Source organism: Mirounga leonina, unplaced genomic scaffold (assembly GCF_011800145.1).
Source record: "Mirounga leonina isolate KUSES-001 unplaced genomic scaffold, KU_Mleo_1.0 Mir_115, whole genome shotgun sequence".
Lineage (NCBI taxonomy): Eukaryota > Metazoa > Chordata > Mammalia > Carnivora > Phocidae > Mirounga > Mirounga leonina.
This window is the reverse complement of record NW_023270268.1, coordinates 63,279,479-63,306,674: the sequence shown is the minus strand read 5'-3', so window position 1 is coordinate 63,306,674 and position 27,196 is coordinate 63,279,479. Positions and strand designations below refer to the sequence as shown.

General features: G+C 42.5%; 1 protein-coding gene across 5 annotated transcripts in view; it reads left to right on the top strand.

Moving 5' to 3' along the window:
* PLD1 (phospholipase D1) overlaps positions 1 to 20,135 on the top strand; it is a 191,977-nt gene extending 171,842 nt beyond the window's left edge. For 3 of the 5 annotated variants that reach the window (XM_034998938.1, XM_034998936.1, XM_034998937.1), the window contains exons 25-27: positions 5,116 to 5,269; positions 14,569 to 14,686; positions 16,302 to 16,526. In XM_034998938.1, coding sequence (XP_034854829.1) covers positions 5,116 to 5,269; positions 14,569 to 14,686; positions 16,302 to 16,526 — 497 coding nt within the window. Of the gene's footprint in view, positions 1 to 5,115; positions 5,270 to 14,568; positions 14,687 to 16,301 lie in introns of all 5 variants that reach the window. The other 2 variants (XM_034998945.1, XM_034998928.1) reach the window with 1 other exon arrangement.
* Positions 20,136 to 27,196: the final 7,061 nt, after the last annotated feature.

The window sequence follows — 27,196 nt, the reverse complement described above, 5'->3', positions numbered from 1 at the left end:
TGGCTCAGGTCATGGTCTCAGGGTCCTGGGATCAAGCTCCAAGTTGAGCTCCCCACTCAGCAGGGAGTCTGCTTGAGATTCTCTCTTTCACGCTCCCTCTGCCCCTCCCCCCTTCTCACGCACAGGCTCTCTTTTGCAAATAAAATAAATATAAAAAAAAATAGGGGCGCCTGGGTGGCTCAGTTGGTTAAGCAACTGCCTTCGGCTCAGGTCATGATCCTGGAGTCCCGGGATCGAGTCCCGCATCGGGCTCCCTGCTCGGCGGGGAGCCTGCTTCTCCCTCTGACCCTGCCCCCTCTCATGAGCTCTCTCTCTCTCTCTCATTCTGTCTCAAATAAATAAATAAAATCATTAAAAAAAAATAGATTCCCCCATAAAAGATGCATTAATGGATAAAGGGATGGAGTGGTACTGGGGGAAAAATACTAATGTCTGGTTCCTACTTCCAGAGATTCTGACTAATCGGTCCAGTTTGGGGCCCAGGCATCAAGGTGTTTTTATTTTTGTTTTCGGCACCAGTATTTTTTTAAAGAGCCTCCTGGGTGCTGCTCACATGCAGTCTGAGCTGAGAACTTCTGAACTGGAGGTACAGGGAACACCAGTGGGTAGAAAGCACTAAGTAGCCCATTTGGGCTCAATAGGAGAGTCGTTTTCCTTAAAAACAACCAAGCTGAAGCAAGGTAGAGTTGGTGTGTTCGTTGTCTGTAGCCGCTGTGACAAACGGCCACAAACTTAGTGGCTTAAACCAAACAAATTTATTATCCAGCAGTTCTGTAGGTTAGAAATCCAACGTGGGTCTCCCTGGGCTAAAACCAGGGGGTCAGCAGGACCACGTTCCTTCCTGGGGGCTTCCAGAGAGAATCCAATTCCTTGCCTTTTCCAGCGCCAGAGCCTGTCTGTCAGCATCCCTTGGCTCAGGGCCCCCTTTCCCCATCTTTGAACGCAGCAATGTGACATCTCTTTGAAGGTTCCCAAAAGTCCCAACCATACTTCTGTAACCACATCTCCCTCTGAATCCCCTTCACTTTTAAAGACTCTTTGATTATATTGGGCCCACCTGGATCCAGGCCAATCACCCTGTTTTGAGGCCAGCTGGTTAGCAACCTTCACTCCCCTTTGCCGTCTAACATAACATATTCACAGGCTTTGGGGATTAGGACGTGGTCATCTTTGGGGGCCGTTATTCTGCCTACCCCAGAAAGAGTCACATTTTTTAAAAAACACAAACCAAAAGGGAAAAGACAGATAAATGCAACTGCATTAAAATTCAGAACCCATTCATTAAAAAGCACTATAAAGAGAATAAAAAGATAAACCATAAGCTGAAAACAGGATATTTGCAACACACTTAATATTCAGAACCTATAAAAAACTACTATAAACCAAGAAACAAAGACACCATCCGAAGGAAAAGGGGCAAAGGAATTGTGTAGGAATGTCAGCAAAGAGGACATACCTGAGGCCCATAAACATTTGAAAGATATTCATCCTCATTAATCTAATGAGGCAACAGTTTTTCAAAATACCAATTGGCAAAAATGTAAAAGTTGGACAATCCAGGTATTGACGAGGCCAAGGAGCACCCGGGACTCCACTCCTATGGACAGAGCCCAGGCAGAGTCCCACATATGCACACCAGGAAACATATGGAGAGCATAAGTGTGCATCATAGACAACACTAGAAACAACCCGAGCATCCACCAACAGATTTAGAATGAATAAATCCTGCTGTGCTCATTTGAGGAAAATAATGCATTGCGATCAGACACAGATAAATCCCGAAGATACACTATTGAATGAAAGAAGCAAATCTCAAAAGATTATCTACTAGATGGGTCCATTTATGCAATTTAAAGACAAGTCAAAAGCAAACTATTTCTTTGACTAGGAAAACATGCAGAGCATGATGAACACAAAATTCTATATAAAATCTCTCTCGTGATGGGGAAAGGCCTGCATGGGAAGACACCTGAGGGTTTCTGAGATGTGGTAATGTTCTGCTTTTCAGCTTGGGTGAATAAATTCAGTGATATTTATTTTATTATTGACTAAATTGTACATATATGTTTTCATATATTCTTTTGTATTTTGCTATATCTCACAATGTTTAAAATGTTCCCTAAAAGCAGACTTAGAAAATCTAAAAATTAAGTGGTTTTATTTCTTTTTTTAAAAGATCTTATTTATTAGAGAGGGAGAAGCAGACCTCCTGCTGAGCAGGGAGCACGATGCGGGGCTCCATCCCAACACCCTGGGATCACGACCTGAGCGGAAGGCAGACGCTTAACCGACTGAGCCACCCAGGCACCCCTAAAAATTAAGTGGTTTTAAATTATCGGGGCAATGTCCTAATAAAAACAAGGGATTGCAGTTATCATAAAAAGTAACACATAGAATACAAAGCATATTTGTTGCAAACAATTCAAACTCTAAGGACACATACTGAATAAAAGGTCAAAAATCCCTCTTTGCTAGAAAGAACCCACCACTCTTAACAGTTCAGTGTGAATCTTTCTAGAGCCCTTTCTCTTTTTCCTCATATGTTATATAGAAATGGGATAATAATATATCTGCTGTTCTGAATTTGATTTTCAGAATATGGGACCATTTAACAGTAACAATGGAGGTAACATTACACCAGTATCTCATTTTCAGCATCTCATTTATTAAGTCCATCTAAAATCCCCTCATCCTTTTCTTCTCATTCCTGTTAAATAGTAGCCAACTCACTTATCCTACACGGTTGAGATTCAGTGCTCTGGGTAACTCCAGATGGGCTGCTGATGTACAAGGACCACAGTCTAAGAACTCCAGCCCAGAATGCCAGGAATCTATTCCTTCCTTTGGGATGTGGAGCCCACCGTAGTGGGAGGAGGGAGACTGAGGGACGGGTGTGAACGTGTGTGTGTGTGTGTGTGTGTGTGTATGGAGGAGACTTTCCTGGGGCCTCACGTCCCCAGTTTTCCTGACAGTGAAGAGCAGCAATGTCCATGGAGCCCAGCACCCCCAGCCCGAGAGAAGCCTCTGGAGGCCCCGAGGTAGTACATGCCCGCAGTAGCACTGTGGGCACTCTGTTCCTCTCCTCCTCTGGCTCACACACCTGGCGGGGCGGGGCGGGGCGGGGCGGGATGTGATGAACCCAGAGAGGAGGCTGGTCTCAAACAAATGCTACATGCCAGTAAATTGCCCCTTCCTATGGCAGTGTCCTCTAGATGTTGTAGCCTTAACAGAGTATCTGATAGTAATGCCAATAATATTTAACACTGTAGAGCAGTTTATAAATTAGTAAGTTCTTTCACATGATCTTACTTCTCACAAGAACCCTACAAGATCTATATTATCGGGGCGCCTGGGTGGCTCAGTCGGTTAAGTGTCTGCCTTCAGCTTCAGGGTCCTGGGATTGAGCCCCATGTCGGGCTCCCTGCTCAGTGGGGAGTCTGCATCTGCCACTCCCCCTGCTTGTGTATGCTCTCTCTCTCTTCCTCTGTCAAATAAGAAAAATCTTTAAAAAAAAAAACCCTTCTTTAAAAGAAAAAGATCTATATTATGATCTCAATTTATAAAAGATCCAATTAAAGGTGAGAAAGACTAAATGACTTTGTCCAAATGAGTGCTGGGCCAACTGTGAAGCCCAAAGATACGGCTGCAAATTTTATAGCATCATCAAAATGTAAGTGCATGTGTAAAAGACGATTAGTTGCTAACAAAACAAAGTGTCAATCGTTCCCACCTTACAAAGAGCTCCGGTAGAGCTCCCAGATTTCTGTGAGGTGCTCCATCCTTTCTCTTTCACCCAGGGCCACTGTGGGGCACCACTCACATCCACAGTTAGCATAGATTTGCGTATTAAGTAAAGTACAGGACAGGATTGCGGCAGATGGCAGTAAACTCTCCTTAGGAAGGGCCAGCTTTTTCTCATGTACAACAGGCTGCCATTTGGGTTCAGGGCAGGGCTGTACTATCACCTTACAACCTGACTGTCTCCATCCCAGAGGGTCACCTCTTGCTCCTGTTCAGTCCAACCCTTCTGCCAAAGCAGTGGAATGTGTGACTAGGGGAAGAGGAAGAAAAAAGAGCCGGGTTCCTTCTGTAGTTCGTAGGACACCTCAAGGATTCAAAGGCATGAATCCAAAAGCATGAATTCAAAAAATGAATGCAGAAAAACGTGCTGAGGTTTCTGAATACACAGCAGAGTGGAGAAAACATAGGTTGAACTAATATTAAAATACTTGCCCTTCACATGTGAAAGTCAACATTCTCAGCTCGTTTGGATTTAAAAATAGAATGGAAGGAAGTTGATACAGAAGCTGTTGGCATGCCACACAAGTGAGGCAAGAGAATGTAAAAACCAAAGCCACTAATGCTAATCCGTATTTGAGAGTGGACTCTTGATTGTGAAGCTACTCTGGGGTTTTGACATTCATAATTATATGGCCGTGGGTTAAGTCATTAGACTCTGCAGAGTAAGTCTAAAAGCTGACCAAATTGAACCGGTGTGTCTTTTCTTTGTGTGCTTAATGATTATATCAGTTAGAATCCTTTGAGCCACCAGATAGAAAATTCAGCTAAAAGTATGTGAAACAATAAGGAAAATGTATTATTTCACATACCAGCAGGTAAGAAAGTTGGCAAGTTCAATGACTTGAAGACCCAGGGTCTTTCTTTTTTCTGCTCTGCTGTCTTCAGCTGGTCTGCTTGTCCCCTAGTGGTTACAAAATGGCTGCAGCAGCTCCTGGAATCATGGCCTCATCCAACATCCAAACCAAAATATCAAAAGGCTGGAAGAGACGGCATCCCAGTCTGGTGTCTGTTTATAAGGAGATAGACTTTTTCAGAAGCCCCCAGCAGACTTTTCTTCATGTCACACTGGCTACAATGATGTCAAGTGCCCATTCCTAAGCCAGTCATGGGTAAAAGTCACAAAATTACCATAGCTGGCTTAGACTGCTCAAGACGTATGCCTGGGTTAGGGGGGGCCTCCCCTTCCCAGAACTCAGCATCTGTTGATAAGCTGAACAAAATTAAGGTTTTCTTAGCAAGGAAGAATTGAGCGGGGTAGGCAACCGACAGTGCTTTGCCGAGAAGATTGTTCCACGTCGCTGTTTCCTGTTACAGGCTCTGCCAACATAAACGACCGAAGCATGCTGGGAAAGCGTGACAGTGAAGTGGCTGTCATTGTGCAGGACACGGAGACGGTCCCTTCAGTGATGGATGGAGAGGAGTACCAGGCTGGCCGCTTTGCCCAGGGACTTCGGCTGCAGTGCTTCAGGTGGGCGCCCCAGAGCTGTGTCCCTCTCACGTGGTTTCACTGCGTGGTTTCCCACCCTGAGCACACGTCATCCCTAGGTTCTTCTTTGTCTAAAACGGCGTCTCCCAGAGTATGGGATGCAAATCACCAGTAGTGTGCAAAACGACTTTCCGTGGGGCATATTTTCTGTTTTAATCATTTTTATTATTTTTATGTGTAATCAAGAAAAATAGCATTTTAAATTTACTCATTGATTTAGGGCCAGGCCAGGTCAACCCCACTAGTGTCTGTGTTTTTGTTAAGATTTTATTGATTTTAAAGAGAGAGTGAGTGGGGGGAGGGACAGAGGGAGCAGGAGAGAGAAAATCTCAAGCAGACTCCATGCTGGGTGTGGAGCCTGACTGGGGGCTCGATCCCACGACCCCAAGATCACAACCTGAGCCAAAACCAAGAGTTGTGCACTTAACCAACTGAGCCACTCAGTCACCCCTATTTAAGTTTTTTAAAGTGAGTCCATTTTTTAAAATTATAGTCCCAATAATACAGGGATGTAAGAGAAGGTATTAAAGGAGGGTGCCAATGACTGCTGATGGTGAAGTTTGGAAACTTCAGCCCCAGACACAAAAGATTCTTGATCTTCTCCAAGAAGATGTGAGTTCTACACTGATCTCTGCTCAAGCTGAGAGAACACTGGGTGGAGCAGCAAGGGCTGGGGGGCCCTAAATGAGTCCTTCATTCCCTTAATGTTTCTGAGAACTTTCCGGGGCTGGGCTTTAACTGGCCCCACCCCAGGCCCTGTAATCTAGTCTTAGTGGTCAGAGTGATCCTTCTAGAATCTAGCCCCAATCCTGTCACTTTGCTCATGGTCCATGGAACACCCCGAGCACTGTCCTACGCCTCGGCCTTCGCAGTGAGCCCCCCAGTCCATGATTCTAGAGCTGCATCCGCCAGGGATGGGTTTTCCCTGTGGCCTCCACAGTGAGATGCAGCAATCGGTCCTGACGAGGCTTTAAGCTATTTGGGGAAAGATGAAGCAGCACAAAATGCTTCACAGCACCGTTGTTTTAACCCTGTTGGCATGAATGAGCTTGGACACGGGTTCACTGGCAGGTAGGCGCCTCGTGGGTACTCCACTCCCTGCAAATGCTGGCCGCCATTTCCCTCCTATCTAGCCGCCCAGGCTCCAGCTTTTGAGAAGCAAGATAAGCTTCAGTTCCTTCCATTCCAGAGAGGGGTCATTCTGCTCTCTCTGCCCCAGGAGCTCGGCAAATCCATCCCTCAAAATCTGACTGTCAGTACTTCCTCAAGATTCTTATGGCTGTATTTGTTGCCATCGTTACTAATTGTTTTGCCAGTAAGACTTTTTTTTCCAAACCATTGATATTTCAATTAGCTTCTAGTGTTAATTTGTTTTGTTTAGCGGGGAAGAGATTAAAATTAGTACCCTGTTAATCAGCCCACTGATTGCTACTGCAGCATCTATGAGGAAGCAAATATTTCTTTGTGTAAACCAGTCTTTTCGGTTTCGTGAGAACTTAAGTATTCTCTTTAAAGCAGTGAGCTTTTTTTTTTTTTTAAAGATTTTATTTATTCATTTGTTAGAGCACAAGCAGGGGGAACAGCAGGCAGAGGGAGAAGCAGGCTCCCTGCTGAGCAGGGAGCCCAATGCGGGGCTCCATCCCAGAACCCTGGGATCATGACCTGAGCTGAAGGCAGATGCTTAACCAACTGAGCCACCCAGGTGTCCCAAAAGAGGGTAGTCTTTACTGCATCAAATTTCCCAAACCAAAGCCTTTGAAGTGCCTTGTCATGATACTTGCAAACTGTTTCTTTGCAAATTTTTAATTGGTCTTTGCAATAGGCTAGGTCCTTATTTTCCCTTTGGCTGTAATCTGGAGTCACCAACATTACTTGCATGAACTTAGAACTACTTCCCGCTTATACTTAAATGGGAAGAATCCTGGACTCGATGGACAGGGCAGCCCGAAGCTATCGGAAGGCTCGAGAGGTAAGGGTCTCCTGCCTCCTGCGCACTCAGGTGACAATCCATAGAAGGGCACCAGGCCCAGTAAGAGTCATCAGAACCTTCCAGATGGAGGCTCAGGGTCTGCTGGGTGGTCAAGCTGGAGAGGGCGCTTGGAGAGATCATCAACCATGTGATGGAAAGAGCTGATCTGAGAGGATAAAACTGACATGAAGTAAAAAGCAGGGAGTAAAAACAAGAAAAACCCACAGCCTGACAGGTGAGTCCCTGTTTCCAACTGAGACCTTCTGTGGTACAGCTACCCAGACCTGCAGATTCCTCCCTTTTCCTCAAGTTATTTAAGCTGCTATTTGTAGACAACAGTCTTAAAAGCACTGCTGAAATAAATGGTGTGAAAGGCTCTCGGACAGTTGTGAGAGGAGACAGGACCAGGGCAGAGCCAGAATCAGGGGAGAAGCCCAGCTCCAGCTGACAGCAATGCCACCTTAAGATCAGGGTGGCCTTGCCTGAGTAACATTTAAAAATTTTAAATTATTCACCCTGCTTCCTAATGTTACTCAGCCATTCTGTCAGATTAGGCAGGGTCAATGTGAAATCAATGAAATAGTAATGATCTTTGAAAACTGTAAGACCGAGGTTAGACTAAATCAAATCTCAATAAACAGCATATAATAACAGGGGCGCCAGTCTGGCTCAGTCAGTAGAGCAGGCCACTCTTGTTCTCAGGGTCATGAGTTCAAGCCCCACATTGGGCATGGAGCCCACTTAAACAAACAAACAAACAAACAAACAAACAATCCACATTATGACACCAGTGTCCATGTTTGTCTTTAATATGGGTTGGTTTTTAAAAACGGGGAAGATGTAGGGCAATGTGAATAACAAAGTAAGTCCAGCTCTGCTTTCATCTTTCTGTTCAGTTTCTACAATGGGTGGATCCACTAGAATTTCTTCACCAATTTGCTTTATTGCCAACACCTCAGATGTTTGGTCCTTCGTATTTAATGAGGAACCCTTTGCTGGGTGGCACGGCTTTCACTGCTACTGGAGTTACTAGGTTTGAGTTGTAGTTTGATAAAATCTGGAGAATATCTTCTGGAATGGTAGTCAGTTCTGGAGGTGTAGGTGTTCTCAACAGATTCTCATAAGAAGAAATTACAGGAGAAGAGGGATCCGCAAAACTCTCAAAACACCTGTCTGAATTTAAAACTAATGATGTACAGTCTTTCATTTCTAAATCATTTGATGAACTATTTGTTTTTGATAATGGATAATTTGTGAACCCCAAAGCTGTACTGTTCTTTGTAGAAGGAATTTCCAAACCAGGAGTGCAGAATGTAGGTGCCAAGGGAGAATCCATATAGTCGGCACCATTTTTGTTCAACTGCTGGAGGCCAGGAGTGGCAAAGAAATTATCACTGGTCTTTGGCTCTGGTTCTGTGGCATCTTCACATTTATTCTCCTTCATATTTTTAAGTCCCATTGTGTAATCTTCATTTAAACATGCAGTACAGTCAGAGATGTCCTTTATAACTTTCTAAATATATAATAATGATAAAGGTGTAGGTGGTTCTGATTACAACCTATTTTTGTGGTAGAAAATTTGGCAAATACAGTTAAGCAATAAGAAAATTAAATTCATCTGTAATCCCACTGCCCAGAGCTAGCAGCTTTAACATTTGCTGTCTATCATTCCCCTTTGGTCAGTACATATATATTCCTATACTGTATTTCTTTTTTAAAACATAATTAGGAGCTTGCAGTCCTAGGAAGTTCTTTATTATTTAAATAATGTTACATAGTTTTGTGTCATTAAGTATTCTTCTATAACATTTAATGGCCGCATTGTATTACATCATGTGAGTATGCTATAACTGCTTTAACCAATACCTCACTGATAGTCAGGTATTTCATGGATGTAAAAAAGTGGATATGGGGATGCCTGGCTGGCTCAGCCAGTGGAGCGGACTCTTGATCTTGGGGTTGAGAATTCAAGCCCCATGTTGGCTGTAGAGATTACTTAAAAATAAAATCTTTAAAATAAATAAATAAGTTGATATATTTGTAGATAGCATCTTCTTTACCTTCTTAATTGTTTCCTTAGCTAAATCCTAACTATGGAATTTCTAATCCAAGGCAGTTGTGCCGCTTCCTTTACCCTCTGACTTCTTGCTGTCTTGCTAGTAGTGCTTTCAAGGGCTTATTCCTCCTGTCTTTACCAGCACTGAGTTCTATTATTTTATTTAATCTTTGCCAATTTGTTGGATTTCAAATGGAATTTCATTAATTTGCACTTTTGAGGGTTCAAAAAAAATGTGTTCGTTAGCCATATTGTTCTTGTAATTGTTCTTTTAGAAATTACCTGGCTATTCATGTCTTTTGTCCATTTTGTTGGAATGTTTCCCTTTCTTTGAATGATTTATAAGTAATTTAAGTATCTACGAGGCTAATTCTTTTGTCACACTGGTTCCAAATCTGATTTGTCAATTGCCTTTGAATCATATTTAGAGTATTTGGGGGAAACTCAAAATCTTATTAATCAAATCTATCCAGGCTTTTTGCCTCCTTTTCTTGCATGCTTAGTATAGTTTCCCCAACCCAAGATCAAATACTGTATTTTCTTCTAGTACTTATTTGATACTGCTTTTTACATTTAACATCTGCAATTTATTTTAATGTAAGAAATGAGGTATAGGGACTCTAACATTCCCCCTCCCCCACACAGCCTACCAGTTGATCCAGAACTGAATGATGTGCAGTACTCTTTGCTTAACATGCAATGCCTCCTTATGATACACCGCATTGCTATATATCCTCACTCATCTCTAGTCTCTCCATCAGGTGTATTATAATCTGCTTACTTGCATCCCAGTGTGACACCACTTTAATCATTGTGTCTGTGTGCTTTATTTACTGCTTCTTGCCACCCCACTTCCCAAATCAATATTCTTTGGCAGAATAATCTTGGCTACTCTTAAACATTCACTCTTCCACATGAACTTTAGAATTATTTATTCATGTTCTCCATTTTTTTTGTTATTGTTATTGAAATTACAGTAGATTTGTAGATTAATATAAAAAGAATTAACATATCTATAATGTTGAGTCATCCTCTTGAACAAAGTATAGGCTTCAATGTATTCAAATTCTTTTTGAATTTTTCTTTAATAAAGCTCTAGGGTTTTCATTAATGGGGGTGTTGCTCTTCAGGAACCGTTAGAGTTTTATTTTAACTTTTTTATGCTGATCTTATACATTTGAGGCTAAGCATATTCTTAGGTGCTTTTACTTTACTGACAATTTTCAAACTGTCTTAAAGAGGCATTTGTTCGCAAACAATCATTTTTCACTTTGCCTCAATGGCAAACACAGCTAATATATTAAAAAGCGCCACAAAAAACCTCATGTTGATTTTATTAGGAAATGTTATCAAAGATAATATCAGGGCCTAGGATACAGCCATTTTCTCACTAGAAAAAAAAATGCAGCTTCAATCCATTTTCCATCTGGGTTATTTTTGAATAGAAATAGAGAGACACATTTCAATGTGAAATCAATTCTAAATAGAGTCAACATCAGGATACTGCACTGAATGTCACAACTATGTGCCGAACAGTTCATTAAGTCCTGGAAAATTATCCAACTGTACAGATCTAACCATCACTCAACAGAAACCATTATCCACCCAAGTAGAGCTCAGAATCATGTTAAGCAATAGACATGAGGAATGGAAAGACCAGGAACTATTTTCTGCAGTTTTTCTCCTGTTCCACCAATGCATAAACAATGAACGAGTAAATAATTCCCATTATACACACCTACATTAAATCAGATGAGTTTTCTCTCACCTTAGTCCCCAAAAGAAGATCCAGAGAATTTCATTTTACTGTGCATTTTAACATGAGAAAACTGACAGGGAAAGTAATTTATTACTAAAAATTACCTGTTGTAGACTTAACTTACAATTTGCTCTTAACTTATAATTTGGTGGACACATTGTGTCATCTCTTGTTTTTAAATTAAAAGCAAAGTTACAGAAGTGTTCTTTTTGCTAAGTTTTCAGCTGGTTAGACCTGATCCCCATCAAAGGTATTGTTTTAATTGATGAATTGTCATAATTTGCATGGTCCTTCAGATTTGCTGCAGATTTTGCATTAGGTCTTTTTTTCTTTTAAGATTTTATTTATTTTTTTGACACAGAGAGAGACAGTGAGAGAGAGAACACAAGCAGGGGGAGTGGGAGATGGAGAAGCAGGCTCCCCGCCGAGCAGGGAGCCCGATGCGGGGCTCAGTCCCAGGACCCTGGGATCATGACCTAAGCCGAAGGCAGACGCTTAACGACTGAGCCACCCAGGTGCCCCTGCATTAGGTCTTAATGAGCAGCCAGCATCTGTGTGCAAACACCATCCTTAAATCCATTTTAAAAGTTATTCTTCTGTAGTCTGAAGGAGACATTATTTGAAGTGGAAATAAAATTTTCAGGTTATAAAACTCTAAAAAATCCTAAGTGAGCCCATGGTGCCAAATCCACTCATTTTAAAGAATTTTTAGGTAGTGGGAAGAGTGCAGACTAAAACTAAAATGAGATGTCCTTTTATCCTTGTAAAAATGGCTGAGCTTTTTCAGGAATTAATCATGTTGGGGATGACTGGGGAGAACAGGCACGGTTACAGCGTCTGTGTTGGAACAGCATTTCTTGAAGTAAATTTTAACTCTAAAATTTTTCCTGGTGAAAGAGTCCTGTAAATTCACGAAGTATTATGCATGATGAATAAATTATGTTCATTGTAAAATTGTTCAGAATAATGAAAAACTGGAAACCATCCAAGAGGTCATAATAAAATACTTGGTTGAAGAAATTTCACATGATGGGAAATTTTGCAACCATTAAGAACGATGACGTCAATCCACATTTATTTAAATACAGAGAGGGTAACAATAGAAGGACCTCCACACTGTTGAATCCAGTGGTCCCGTCTCATCTGAATTTGACACAGTTCTCCTTGGTGAACTTCGCGTGGTTCCAGGATACGACACCCTTGCTTTTCTCCACGTTCGATGGCTATTCCTCTTCTTCCTTCCCACTGAGGCACATCGGGTCCTCTTCTCTGTCTAAACTCACTCCTTTGGTACACCAGTTAAAGTCCCATGGCTTTATGAATATATATATATACACACACACACACACACACAATTCTCAAATTTATACTCCAGCCAGGCCCCCTCTCCTCAACTCCAGATTCATTTCTCCAGCTGCCTACTTTGCATTACCCTGTGAATGTTTAATGAAAGTCTCAACAGGTTCAACACTGAATTTCTGGTCTTCTCCCACAAACTGGCTCTACCAACATAATTCCCCATGTCAACCAGTGGCACCCATATTCTTCTAGTTGCTCACTCCAAAACCCCCATTGTCATCCTCGATGCCTCACTTCTTCTCACATCGTACACCTACTCTGTCAGTACAACCTGTTGGCTCCACCTTCCCCTCCACTTCCCAAGCCATCATCATCTCTCAGTCACGTTACTGCAGGAGCTCCTGAGTTGTCTCCCTGTTACAGCCCTTGCCCCACACATTCTGTTCTCAGTACAGTCGCCATATTTTCCTATGTAAGTCAGCTCCTATCACTTGTCTGCTCCAGTGTCTGCAATATGTCCCAGTTTCACTTAGCATAAAAGCCAAAGTCCTTCTAAGACCGATTTCCTAACTTCTGCCTTCAATGTAACATAAACCTTTTTGATCTTCTTTGAACCTATCAGGCATGTGAGAAAGGGCTTTAGACTCCGTTTGAAATCTAGCTTTGTTAGTAGTGTGTCTCCAAATTTTAGCTTCCCATCTGCAAAATGGGAATCGTGTGCCATGTACCTCACAGGATTGAGGTTGAAATGTTTTTTTATTTAACTCCAAGGCCTTCTATAAGTATAAGGGTTTTTATCGTATATGACCTCTAAAACTTACCTTGCTTTGCTTAAGAATTTCTTGTTGTTTCCAGTCTGCTGTTTGTAGATGATGTCAGATAACATCTAGTATGTGGCTTCTTTTTTGCCAGGCACTCTGGGGATATGAGAGTAGCCAGGTCATGTTCTCTTGAAGAATTAACCTGCTAGATGTGGGACATAAGCCTGTTAAAAACAAAAAGTGAGTGAAGTATTGTAGATGTTCTGATAAAACAAAGCATATATGAAGTACAGAGGGGGAACAAAAGAAGAATGTTGAAGTCTCTGAGGACTGAGACAGAAGAATGGGAGATGGGAGAAGGGGGAGCCATGAATCAAGGGGAAGCCTTGCACTGAATGCTAAAAGATGGTAGGTGGGGTCTGGCAAACAGGAAGGGTGGGGGAAGGCTCCCTGACTACTCTCATCTCATACTTTTAAAGCACACCCAGTATTTATCACAATACTTCATTCTTTTTGAGGATGATTATTTATTCATTGTTGATCTTACCCATCAAATTTAATTACCCAAGGAAGCTCCATGTCTTTTGTATTCATTTCTGTACCCTAGAGTTTGACATAGTTCTTGGCCCAAGAGAAGGAAGGGAGGGAGGGAAGGTAAGAGGGAGGAAGAAATGGAGAGAAATAGGGGGAGAGGGAGGAGAAAGGGCTATTTCATCCTGGTTGAGACCTTGAACAAGTTTCTTAATCTCTCTGTGCCTTAGTTCCCTTATTTGTAAACTGGAGATAATAATAGTTGCTTCTTTATAAGATTGTTGAGGATTTACTGAGATAGTTCTTGGAAAGGACTTTGCCCATTTGCTGGCCCATGAGTTGTGTGTGTGTGTGTGTGTGTGTGTGTTTTTAAAGATTTATTTGAGAGAGAGAGAGAGAGAGAGAGCAGAAGGAGAGGCAAAGGGAGAGGGAGAGAAAGAATCCCCAAGGGGAGTCTCCACTGAGCGTGGAGCCTGACACAGGGCTTAATCCCAGGACCCTGAGGTCATGACCTAAGCCAAAATCCAGAGTCAGATGCCCAACCGACTGAGCCACCCAGGCGCCCCCTGGCCCATGTTTTGAATGTAACCCTATCCTCCAAGAGGTTCTCACCCCCTTAGGCCAAATTGCCAGGACTTTCTTGGAACTAAATTCAGGTCTTTCTGTCTATCCAATAGTTAAAACTTCCAAACATCATAACAGCTTAGATTTGTTTTGTTTTGCAACTAAGGTTTTATACACACACAGTTTTAATGGCTTCCTCTGATTTTCTTAAAAAAAAAAAAAGGACTTCTGTGGTTGGGTTACATGAATGGGAACATAATGAAGTACATTATCATTAGAAACAATGCCTGCAGCAAACTTCTTTATCTCAGTTACTCATTTTGGAAGGTATTTGTATTTCAGGGTTGTCCTTGGCTATCTTTCTGACCCAAGTGAAAACATTCAGGATCCAGTGAGTGACAAATTCTTCAAGGAGGTGTGGGTTGCAACGGCAGCTCGAAATGCTACAATTTATGATAAGGTGAGGTTTGCATATCACCCCCCACCTTTTTTAATTGAATCACATCACCAAAGCACACCATTATTACTGCATATTATTGGTACAGAGTATTCTTAATGAGTGTAAAAAACCAGTACACTTCCAAGTTGTAATAAAATACCTCTTTGTAGACATTAAAAAACAGAGTCAAAAAGTATCATGGATTATGGTTTAGCAGAGCCGTTAGTTGCATTCTGATCTCTCATCTGACTCTGGGATCGTATCATGAGCATCCTTAGAAGGTGGTTACCCAGCCTTTGGATGTGTCTAGTGACAAAGATAAAAGAGGCAGATGAGATCCAAAAATGAGTCAGACCTGGGTTCAACCCAGCTCACCCGGTTGCTGGTGATAGAACTTTGTATGTAGTGATTTGACTTTCTGAGCCCTCCTCTCTTCTCCTATAAACTGGGAGGAATATTCACTGGGGTAGTTATGAAAATAAAGAATAGTCTTTTAAATGTATTTAACACATAGCAGAGTAAATGGCGTCCATCCTTATGATGGAACTTACTAATAATGAAACACGTCCTTTGTTGGGCAGCTCTAATTTTGGAAAGGTGTTTTAAAACCAGCTCCATATGTTAGGGAGGCCAAATGTATCTTTTGGTAAGTTCTATCCATGAGTTATAATAAAGAATGCACCAGAGTTAAGAGTTGTCCGACAGGGGAACAAGTTACTTCATGAAGTAGCCAGCTTTCTGTCATAGAAAATCTTCAAGCTGAGATCTGCTGACCATCTATCAGAAATTGGGTAAGAGTGTGTTGGTGTTCTTCATGACTGCTGGAGTGCCTTCCAGCCCGGAGAATCATCATTCCTAATGAAACATGACAGTTGACATAGCCTTATTTCATACTGAGGACTCAAGGCCACGACCAAATAGGTCATATGCATGGAGTCTTTTAAAATGTAATTTTAAAAATGCAGTGCACAGCCTTTTTTGGATCCTCATGGAGGCGGGGTAGATAGCAGCTATAAAAAACATTTTGGGAACATAGGATAAGTCTGAATATGGACCGTTATCGTAAATGATTTGGAATGGATTTTCTGAGGTGTGAGAATGCTATCGTGGTTATATAGGCACATCCGTATTCTTAATACATGCTGAAGTATTTAGGAGGGCAGTATTCTGCTATGGGAAGCTCATTTTCAGTTAGCAAAATAAGTGTACAACTGATAACTTTAAGTAAAGGTACAGATACGAACATTTTTGAAAATGAAAAGTTAGAGACAATATAATCTGCAATTTTCCTCTTAGACCAGAACCTCCAGTGAAACTCGGGGAATTATAATCCAAAATCCTAACCTGAATGTGGACTAACATCAGTGGAATTCCCATACCACTAGCTTGACTTTATCCTGAAGTCAATGACTCATGTAGATCAGATAGAAGGATCTATGATTTTTTTTTTTTTTTTGATGGAAGCAAATCTAGGCATCTCTTGGTAGCAAATAAGAGAAACAACTCTTCAATCAGGTCTGTGCTGTGGCATAAAACTAGCAAAGATTTTGTCTGTCAGAATGCATATTTTCCGTAAAGGGGATATCTTTTCTTTTAAACTTATGACCTAGTTTCTTCCGATTTGTGTTTTAATCAGGTGTTCCGGTGCCTTCCCAATGATGAAGTACACAATTTAATTCAATTGAGAGACTTTATAACCAAGCCCATCTTAGCAAGGGAAGATCCTATTAGAGCTGAGGAAGAACTGAAGAAGATTCGTGGGTTCTTAGTGCAGTTCCCCTTTTATTTCCTGTCTGAAGAAAACCTGCTGCCTTCCGTTGGAACCAAAGAAGCCATAGTGCCCACAGAGGTTTGGACTTAAGGGTGATATTCGTTTGCAGCTCCAAGGACTTCCACCTTGAAAAGTACACTGTGCACAGTGACTTTAGGGAGATCCTCACAGCTGCAGGCAGCCCTGATGCATGCTGGGATCCACCCCAGGGACCCTCTGGATTGGCTGGGCAGGGCTGCCGTCCTGATAGAAGGGCACTGAACATCAGATGGGCTTTCTAACTCCTCCTGCTTATCCTTGTGAAAAAGGGACTGTCTTCTTATTGGTAGCTGTATGCTCAACAACAAATGCCATGGTGTACACCAAAATGCATTTCCTTTGCTAACAAGAATTTACCTGTGCCTGTGATCTAGGTTGCCAGAAATTGTCTCTGACCCTCACTAATGCAGCTGATGACTGCCGGACCTGCCCTCGCTTCATAGTACATACGGACACGGTTTGAGACATTCTTTATTCCTAGAAGATGTTGTGATGCTGCTCCCAGGTGCTTCAGGGTGGCAGGGAGATGCCCCTGCCCATCTGTTCCTGACGTAGGAGTGTTCACCCAAGCAAGGATGTGGTCCTTATCCCTCTTCAGTGACTGAAAGGACTGGGTAGACGTTATGTACATAGCAGCCCAAGTTGGGTGCTTCTGATAATGTCGAGACTATAGATCTTAACACCACAGAGCAATAGGAAGGAAGTAAATTTGGTTACTGAGGCAGAGATTTTACTTTGCCTCCGAAGGCAATGACAAGATATGGTCTTTTGATAGGGCCCACCTGATCAAATCTGAAAACACATGTAAGATATTTCATTACACAGCAGCTGATAAAACTCAGAGCACGCAGCCTTCAGAAGCCTCCAAGGTGGCCGTGGGGATCTGATCCAGACAAGAAAAGAAGATTCCTTATAGTCCTGGAAAATTTCCTATCACCCTTAGCTGCTGGACTGATTGAGATCTGAGTTTCTCCATTTGAAAAATCAAACCAGTGAATGCAATTTGTCTTTCAAGAGAACCAGAGGCTTCATAACTCCTACCAAATTAATAAGTAGAAGCCTGACCTTATTTGACATTCAGCTCTCAGCTATGTTACCTTCTTTAAGAAAAATTAATTGATTACAGTATACTTGCTACTTAACTTGTACTATTAAATATGCCTTAACATTCCACCAGCCTTCCAAAGAGGTTAGGATCTTCATTAATTCACATTGTCCTAGTCTATGAATTGTTCTGGAAACCCATGTTTCCTTTGTGAATAGTAGTATTCCCTTTGGTACACCCCAGCTCTAATGTTACTAAGCAGAACTATTCTTCCAGCCTGAAGAGCTGATGTGGGTTCCCAAAAGCCCTGTGCCCATAAAACATGATGTAGGTGCATTGATCACACATGTATGGATTACTGGGACAGAATCTCATTGGAGTCATTCTTCAGAAAAAGCGAGGACCCAATCCTTGTTTTCATGGAGCTAGGAAGAGGTTAAACAGGAGTATAAAGTCAATAATCTGGGTGAGTAGGAAAGAGTGTCACACTCAGGAGAGGATGTCACAGCTAGAGAACATTTCACGAATGAGGTGGGACTATGCTTTATGAATAAAGAATTTCTCGGATGGCTGAAGATGGTAAAATGACTTCATTCTATAGCAGCTGTAAGTAAGACATTTGCTATTTCTGAAGTTTAGATTGGCATTTAGAGAGTTGAGTGGGCGTGGAATACCTAAGGATTTCTTATGGTTTACTTTTACATGTTTTTTCAACTGTAGAACAGTCAATGCACTGGCTTTTGATTTTGTGCAAAATGCTCTCCTAACACCATGAAAAAGAAAAGCCCAAAAGCTCCCCTTCTCATAAAAAACAAGTCACTTAATCCAGCCTCTCCTCAGAAACTGAGGCCCAGGTTGGTTGAAGGACTCACTTGAGTTCACCCGTCTAAGAGATGGTGGAGGCAGGACCAGTGAAATTGCTGTGGTTCATTCGTGGCCTCTCCCTTGACGTGGTCATTGTCCGCAAGTGAGGAGAGGCAGTAAACAGATTTCAGACAGGATACCTCTAAGCTGTTTTGAACACCGTGATATCGTGTACTTAAGGGTTCATCTGTCTCCCCCTGCTTGAATGTAAGCTCCACGGGGCAGGGACTTTGCTGTGTTTTGTTCAGAGTGTATCCTCCGAGCCTGGAACAGTGCTGGCACAGTGGAGGTGCTCAGTAACTGCTTGGTGGGTGAATAAACGAGGTGGAGGGGCGAGCTCATGAAATGCCAAACTTACAGAATCTCAGGCAAGAAATCTTACTGTTGGTTTCTGGGGCCAGTTTCCTTTCTACTGCATCTTCTCAAAGGCAAGATATTCTTCTGCAAAGATGAGGGGCTACCAGCTTTACTTGGGTGGGTGGATTTTCTGGAAGATTCTGTGCAATAATTGCCTATCTGCAATAGCAGCTTCCGTAGGGCAGCACTCTGCAAAAGTCACGCGGGGTGTGGACACGCGGTACAGTGCGTGGCCTAATTAGCCATCATTCTGACAGCACTACCACCTAGTCATGGAAGTTCAAATAACTTATCTTTAACATTGCAATATTTTTCCTTTACACTATTTTAAATTTTTAACCTACAAACCATAGTCAGACATAAGGTAAATGAAAATCTGTCATGCTGATCATTTGGAAGTTGTAAAGTGAGAGACTAGGATGGCAATCCAACCAAAATGCAGGCTTACTTGCTCTTTCCCCAAGCTGCTATAATTGTTCAGTTTATTCTTAATAAATGCACATAAGTGAATGTCACCCTACTTCTGCTTGACACAAAGAAATAGAACATCATGCCCTCCTAATGTAGATCTACTTGGATTCTTCTGGGCCAAAGGTACTGATATTCTCCTAAACCACTCTAAAACTTCATACCGAAGTATTGCAGTTGGAGCACGTCACTGACACAAAAAAACAAATACTTGGCAGTGAACATCCGTTCAGAATACTTTGATATTCTAGACAGAACTCAGACTCCTAGCCTCACCTCTACTGCAGCGCTTGGCACACCAAGGCTGGGCCTCCTGTTTTTGTAAATAAAGTTTTATTTAAACACAGCCATGTCCATTCATTTACATGCATTGGTGACCAAATGATCTGCAAATTCTAAAATATTCACCATCTTTTAAGAAAAGCCTACTGGTCCTTCCTGTAGAGAGAGCAGAGAAGGTCCAGACAGAGTACCTCCACCAAACAGAGTTGGATGAGTTCTGTTCTCTCAAGGTTTTCAAGTCTCCTTATCCCAGAGCCCAACATTCTACAATGGATTTATTCTAAGAACAAGGTCGAGTCCTTTCAGGAATAAAATCACATGGTTTTGGCTCTGGAAAGAGAGGTTGTCAGCTAAAGCAGGCTTCTCCCAGCTGAGCACTCATAAGCATACATGGTTGACAATGTTTGTAACTAAAGTGTTAAAAAAAAAAAAATGAGGATGGATCGGCTGAAGGGTTTGTATTCAGAATGAGAACTGTGAACTCAGGGGACTCAGTTTCCTGTGAACTTTCCATCCGTGAAGCATTGGAAATGATCCATGTATCCATTCTCTGCCTCACAATCAGTGCTCTCTGTGCTTGGTTCCTTAACTGCTTTTTTAAAATGTAAATATTCATTAATTAAATAATTAAAAGTGTGAAATCAGCAGCGTCCCTTTATTTGAAAACCAGATTCCTCATTCTGCACTGGGGTCTTGAGAGCCAGAGTGCTACATGTCTGACCTTGAGACAGCACTGTGTATCTGTGGATACCCTGCCCTACACCCCAGTCGTGGGCCCCCGGGAGGATCAGCCTCAGAGTCTCAGCATCCTCTGCTACTCCCAGGCCTCTGTCCCCTGTGAGGTGTGATGATAGAGTGAGGCGGCAAATTTCTTTTAAAAAACTGAGACAGCTTCCAGTAAGCACATATTCAGAAGGCCACTGGGGGTGCTGGGGCGCATCAGTGAGCAGGTCAGACCAGGGGGCCCTTCATGCTGCCCACATTCTAGTGAATTGTGAGTGCAAAGTTACTGTCCTTCTCAAAATAAGAAAGTGCCTGAAATAAGAGGTAGTTGAGTGCAAATGTGGGAATTACCAAGCTGGAGAAAACAGCAAAGATGAGAATGAAATAGAGTAAGTGTCAGTCTTTGAGGACACCAGAGTAGGAATGTGGAAACAACCATATTACTACTACTGATAACAGTAATAGCTATTATTAGTGACTTTGTTGGCCAGGACCTCTTCTAAGCACTTCACATGTTTCAGCTCATTCAGCAGTTCTAGAGCTTCACACTTAGGAATGGTCATGGCCCTGAGACTGCCCTTTACCCCCTCTTCAAGACTCTGGGGGCTTACATACAACCCCCAGGTATATGAGGTACAGGTATGGGACTGATCAAATACCAATGGGAAAAGCATGGGCTTCAGCATGCAAGAGAGCTCACCCCAGATCTCCACCTGCCACTTGCCAGCAGTGGGACTCTGCCAGCAAATAATCCTCTCTGAGGTCTTCAAACGTGGTAATAAAGCCGCACTCATGAAGGCCAATGAGATACATAGGTAAAAGCACAACAGCAGATGTGCACACAGGTGTTTCTATCAAGCTATAGCAGATGCCTTTCATCTACTCTCTGAAAGTGAGACAGACCATCTTGAATAGAGAGGACAACACACCCCACACCCACACACCCATGGTCTGGACTTCTTTCCCACTTCCAGAAGTCAATAAAATGCTAGTGATTTCCAGATGGTAACTAGACTATCTTGGGGATCATTTTATAATGTGTAAAAATGTGGAATTCTGTGATGTATATCTGAAAGTAATAGGATATTGTATGTCAACTATACTTCAAAAAATAATAATTTCCAAGTGGACGTTCTAAGCTGGAGGGAGGGCAGAGAGAGGTGTCTAAGGGGAGGAAATGAAAGGTGGTTTTCTCCAAATTCCTATTATGCTTACAGTGTTGGTCTCCTACACTACAGAAATAAACCAAAAGTCATAGACTGATGCCCCACAGGCCAAAGAGAGAGTATGGATTTCTTAAATTCGTTTCCACTTTTATTTGGAGAATGATGGTCTCGATTATTTGAAATCTTGCTATCATCTGAGGCAGAGGTTATAAGTTCAAGGCTCACAGGCATATTTATTTGGACCATAGAGTTTGTTTAACATTGTGAATTAGTTGTTAAATATAAAGATTGAAAGATTTCACATGATGTTTTAGGTTTCAGACTTTTGTGCAAAATCAGAATGTCTAGGAACAATGGGACACATAGCATCATTCCTGTTGGGAGCTGAACAGCTGTCCCTTTAAGATGTATGTGCTGTCTAGGTCCCCACAGTCCCCACCATTCCCTACTGTTAAACCAGAGCAGGGCTTATGACTTGCTTTGGCCAACAGAACATGGCAGCAATGACATTGTACAACTTTCAAACCTATGCCCCAGGAAGATTGCAGCCTCCACTCTAATCCTCCTTAAATGCTGTCACCAAGTGAGGATGAGAGACCAAGAGAAAGGACCAGATGACAGCCAGCACCAACTATCTGACATGGGTGTAAGTCCATGCTAGATCACCCCGACCCAGTCCAACTGCCACTGCAACTAGCAGCAGGACCGCCCAGCTGAGCCCAGCCCAAATGGCTGGCCCACAGAATTATAAGCAAATGGAACAGTTACTGTCATAAGCCCCTAAGTTCTGGGATGGTTTGTGACAACAATAGACAATGGATTGAGTCAAACTTCTTCAGGGTATTCCATATTTCCTATTTCAACTTCTAGCTGCTCTATAACCTACTGCCACCTGGTTTCCAGCCCATCCACCTAAACTGACCTACCTGTGGTTCTTTACACTTTTTACTAATAGGTAACATACCTACAGAAAGTGCCAGTGTGATAAATAGGCAGCTTGATGTTTTTTTAGGAACTTAACATACACAGCTCAGCAGCACCCACATCAAAAAAGGGAAGCCCCCTTCTCTCCCCTCCCCTTCCAGTTACTACCAATTCCCTGACTTCTTGAAACATAGATTCCTCTTGCCTATTTTTGTAGCTCGCTGGCTTTTTCAAGAAGGACACATTTCAGTGTTTATCTCACTAGGCCTGTCTGAAGCTTTCCTTGGCTTCCAGGTGACTGGTCACTCTTTAAAATCATCGTGGCTCCCCTTTCTCCGTTTCACAACCCCAGGTTCCGGCTCGAGCTCCCGGGTCTTCTCATTCTGCACAATGCTCAGGTGATTGCTCGGACGGCAGCGGCTTCCCCGCCAGCTCTGTGCTCACCTGCAGTCCCGTTTACTTAGAACCCCTTCTCAGGAAGCACACGTGGAGGAGGGGTGAAGCAAGACAGGGACCAGCAAAGCCAATTGAGAATAAAGAGGGAGTTAGCACTGAAGGCAGCGGGGCCCAATCCTGCTTAGACTCCTGAAGGCTAGGGAGGCTGCCGTCCTTATCTGCAAGCTTCCATTTCTCATTGGTTGAACCTTGCCCCCGGCAGTGCCACACCCCAGGCATTTCTGGAATTTCCCTGCAGACAGGTTCAGCACAGCTGCTGTGGGTCAGAGAAGCCGTAAGAAGCCCATGAGGCAAAGCTGCAATGTGGGGAACCACAACTACGGCTTCAGGGAAGCTCAGAGGCAGGCGGCGAGCATTGAGGGTGACGCATCAACAGCGCCCCCAAGCACAGGCCTCTGATTTTTCATGTCGTCATTTTTATCCTTAGGGGGCATGTAACTTCCCTGAAGGCAGGCATTATTTAACTTTTTTAATACTCCGCATTTGGCTTATAACCATGCCGAGCACATTATTCAGATCATGTGAAAAGTGGGTTGAAAAGTTGTCTTCTCTATCCTCTTCCCCCAAGTCTGTGTTCTGATGCGTGGGATGCTTTGGGCCAATCCAGAAAGCACAGAGGAGAACCCAAAGAAATGAGTTGTTTTTATGCTCGAGTGCTGCAGTAAGAATTCGATTTCTACATTTTTCTTTAGTATTTGTTAAGTCTCAATCACTTTTTTAAAAATTTTATTTATTTGACAGAAAGAGGCACAGCGAGAGAGGGAACACAAGCAGGGGGAGTGGGAGAGGGAGAAGCAGGCTTCCTGCAGAGCAGGAAGCCCTATGCGGGGCTCGATGACCTGAGCTGAAGGCAGACACCTAACGACTGAGCCACCCAGGTGCCCCAAGTCTCAATCACTTTTTAAAAATTTAAAATATATTTTATAAATTATATATATATATATAAAATATAGTTACAGCTGTCATAGTGGAACTTTTAAACATCAGGTCAAAATCTCATTTGAAAAATCATGGAAAATTAAAATTCAATAGTTTTCCCCATGATATTTGACTATTCACTTGCTGAACAGTCGCCCAAAGGATTTAGTTCAGAATTGCACCAGATAACACAGTAGGCAAACACTTGGTGATTTGTGAAAAACAACAGAAGGAGTACTTTTTAAATGTCTTTTAAAATAAAGACATATGGGGTGCCTGGGTGGCTCAGATGGTTAAGCATCTGCCTTCAGCTTGGGTCATGATCCCGGGGTCCTGGGATTGGGTCCCACATCAGGCTCCTGACTCAGCGGGGAGCCTGCTTCTCCCTCTCCCTCTGCCTCTCCCCCTGCTCATGCTCTCTCTCTCTCTGTATCTCAAATGAATAAATAAAATCTTTAAAAAATAAATAAATAAAATAAAATAAAGACATATTTCCAGAGCCTCTTTTTCATAACCCTTCTTCCTTTTTAAGAAACTTACATTACAGTGCATTCCCTAGATAAAGACACAGGGATCTCAAAGTGAAGTGAAAATCCAAAAGTTCTTGGCTTATGTCATCTTCCCCTCACCAGGCTAATTAACCACTTTTCTGTCTAGAACAACCCAGCTCTATCAGACTCCTCTTTGTTTTGAAACTGGTCTGAGGGGTCACTGGATGCAACTCTTCTTTTTTTTTATCACTCTTTCCTATGGCCTTCTTTTTTTAAAGTCTGGGTTTTTGGAGAAGAGAGTTAAGATGGCGGCATAGTAAGAAAACCCTAGGCTCCCCTCACACATAGTTATCAACTAGATAACTATCAAATCATCCTAAATACCCCAGAAATTGACCTGAAGACTGACAGAACAAACTGCCCAACTAAAGGGAGAAAAGAAGCCACATCATGGAAGGTAGGAAGTATGGAGACATGGTTTGGGGGAGAAACGGATCACTGGTGCTGTGGAGGAGAGGGAGCTGTGATTTCAGGGAAAGGCAGGAAAGAAAGAGAGAAGGAGAGAGGAGCACACAGGGGAGCACACAAGGAGAACATTTCCCCAAAGCCATTGGTGGGGAAAATGAGAGGGGCTGATTTTTGTGAGTTCTTGCAAGCAGCAGGGCTCAAAGACTGGAGTTTTAGAGGTCCATGGGCTTGGCTGAGATAGAGCCCTGAGGGCACTGCCTTTCTCCAGTAGAGAAGGCAGGCAAACAACCCAAGGGCAGACAGTGGGGAAACAGCGATCTAAGGAAAACCTGGGGCACACAGAGGGGAGATGATTCACTCTTCCAGGAGCGTGTCCCTGAGAGGCCCTGAGGCAACCTCTCTGGGGACAAAGGAGCTGGCTGGCACTATTTCCCTCCCGTACCCCTCAGCGAAGGCGCAGAGTCACCTGCTGAGGGCAGCTCAGCCCGACACTGGCTGCCTCCCCTGCTTGCTCCAAGTCCCACACCCCCACACTCTGTGCCCAACTGCCCTTCTCGGTCAAGCTTGCCTCAGCTCCAGTGTGGTGGGCCCCTTCCCCAGAAGACCAGCAGAAACCCTGCCCACACCATGTAATCTAACTGGAGTGTTCTGCAAAACTTCATTTCTAGTGGAAGTGGTATCAGATCTCATGTAACAAGCAGACCAGAGCACACTTAGTTAAAACTGGCCACACTCTGGCCAAGGACCAAACACTGCTCACTACAGGCAAGGAGAGCCTCTGCAAATGATTGGCCTAAAGGCTAGGCAGCCAAAACACAGCAGCATTGTGCACGCAACTCACACTGGAGACACTCCCTGAAGCACCAGGCCATGGACAGTGTATGACCTCTTCTTCATAAAGCCATTACTCTCAGGAGCAGGAAACATAACAGCCTTTTCTAACACAGAGAAGAAGACCAAGACTTAGACAAAATGCCAAGATGGAGCAATTCATCCCAAATGAAATAACAAGATAAGGCCATGGCTAGAGATCCAAGCAAAACAGATATAAGTAATGTGCCTGATGGAGAATTTAAAACAATAATAATAAGGATATTTGCTGGGCTTGAGAAAAGAATGGAAGACTTAAGGGAGACCCTTACCACCGAGATAAAATAATTTAAAAAGAATCAGAAATGCAAAATACAATAACTGAGGTTGGAAACAGGCTTGATGCAATGAACACAAGGCTGGAAGAAGAGGAACGAATAAGGGATCTAGAAGACAAAATAATGGAAAATAATGAACCTGAACAAAAGAGAGAAAGAAGAATTATGGAACACAAGAATAGCCTTAGGGAACTCAGTGACTCCATCAAATGTAATAACATTCATGTTATAGGAGTCTCAGAAGGAGAAGAGAGAAAAGGCAGAAAATTTATTTGAGGAAATAATAGCTGAAAACTTCCCTAATCTGGGGAAGGAAACAGACATCCAGATCCAGGAGGCACAAAGAACTCCCATCAAAATCAACAAAGGCAGGCCAACACCAAGACATATTGTAATTAAATTTGCAAAATATAGTGATAAAGAAAAAATCCTAAAAGCAGCAAGATCAAAGAAGTCCCTAACTTACAAGGGAAGACCCATAAGGCTAGCTGAAGATATCTCCACAGAAACTTGACAAGCCAGAAGGGAATGGCATTATATATTCAACGTGCTGAATGGGAAAAATCTGCAGCCAAGAATATTCTATCCAGCAAGGCTATCATTCAGAGTAGAAAGATAAAAAGTTTCCCAGACAAAAACTAAAGGAGTTTGTGACCATGAAACAAGCCCTGCAATAAATATTAAAGGGGACTCTTTGAGTGGAAAGGAAAAACCAAAAGTAACAAAGACAAGAAAGGAACAGAGAAAATTGCCAGAAACAATGACAAAACAAGTAATAAAATGGTATTAAACACATATCTATCAATAATTACTCTGAAGGTAAATGGACTAAATGCTCCAAAGACATAGGGTGTCAGAATGGATTAAAAAACAAGACCCGTCTATATGCTGCCTACAAGAGACTCATTTTAGACCTAAAGACACCTGCAGATTGAAAGTGAGGGGATGAAGGAACTTTTATCATGTGCATGGATAGCAAAAGAAAGCTGGGGTGGAAATCTTTATATCAAACAAACTAGATTTTAAACCAAAGATAAAACAAGAGATGAAAAAGGGCACTAAATCATCATAAAGGGGAAAATCCAACAAGAAGATCTAACAATTGTAAATATTTATGCACCCAACATGGGAGCACCCAAATATATAAAACAATTAATAACAAATATAAAGGAACTCACTGATAATAATACAATGATAGTAGGGGACCTTAACACCCCACTTATATCAATGGACCATCTAAGCAGAAAATCAACAAGGACATAATGGCTTTGACTGACACACTGAAACAGATGGACTTAGCAGAAAAATTCAGAACATTCCATCCTAAAGAGGCAGAATACATATTCTTTTCAGGTACACATGGGACATTCCCCAGAATAGATCACATACTAGGTCACAAACCAGACTCAGC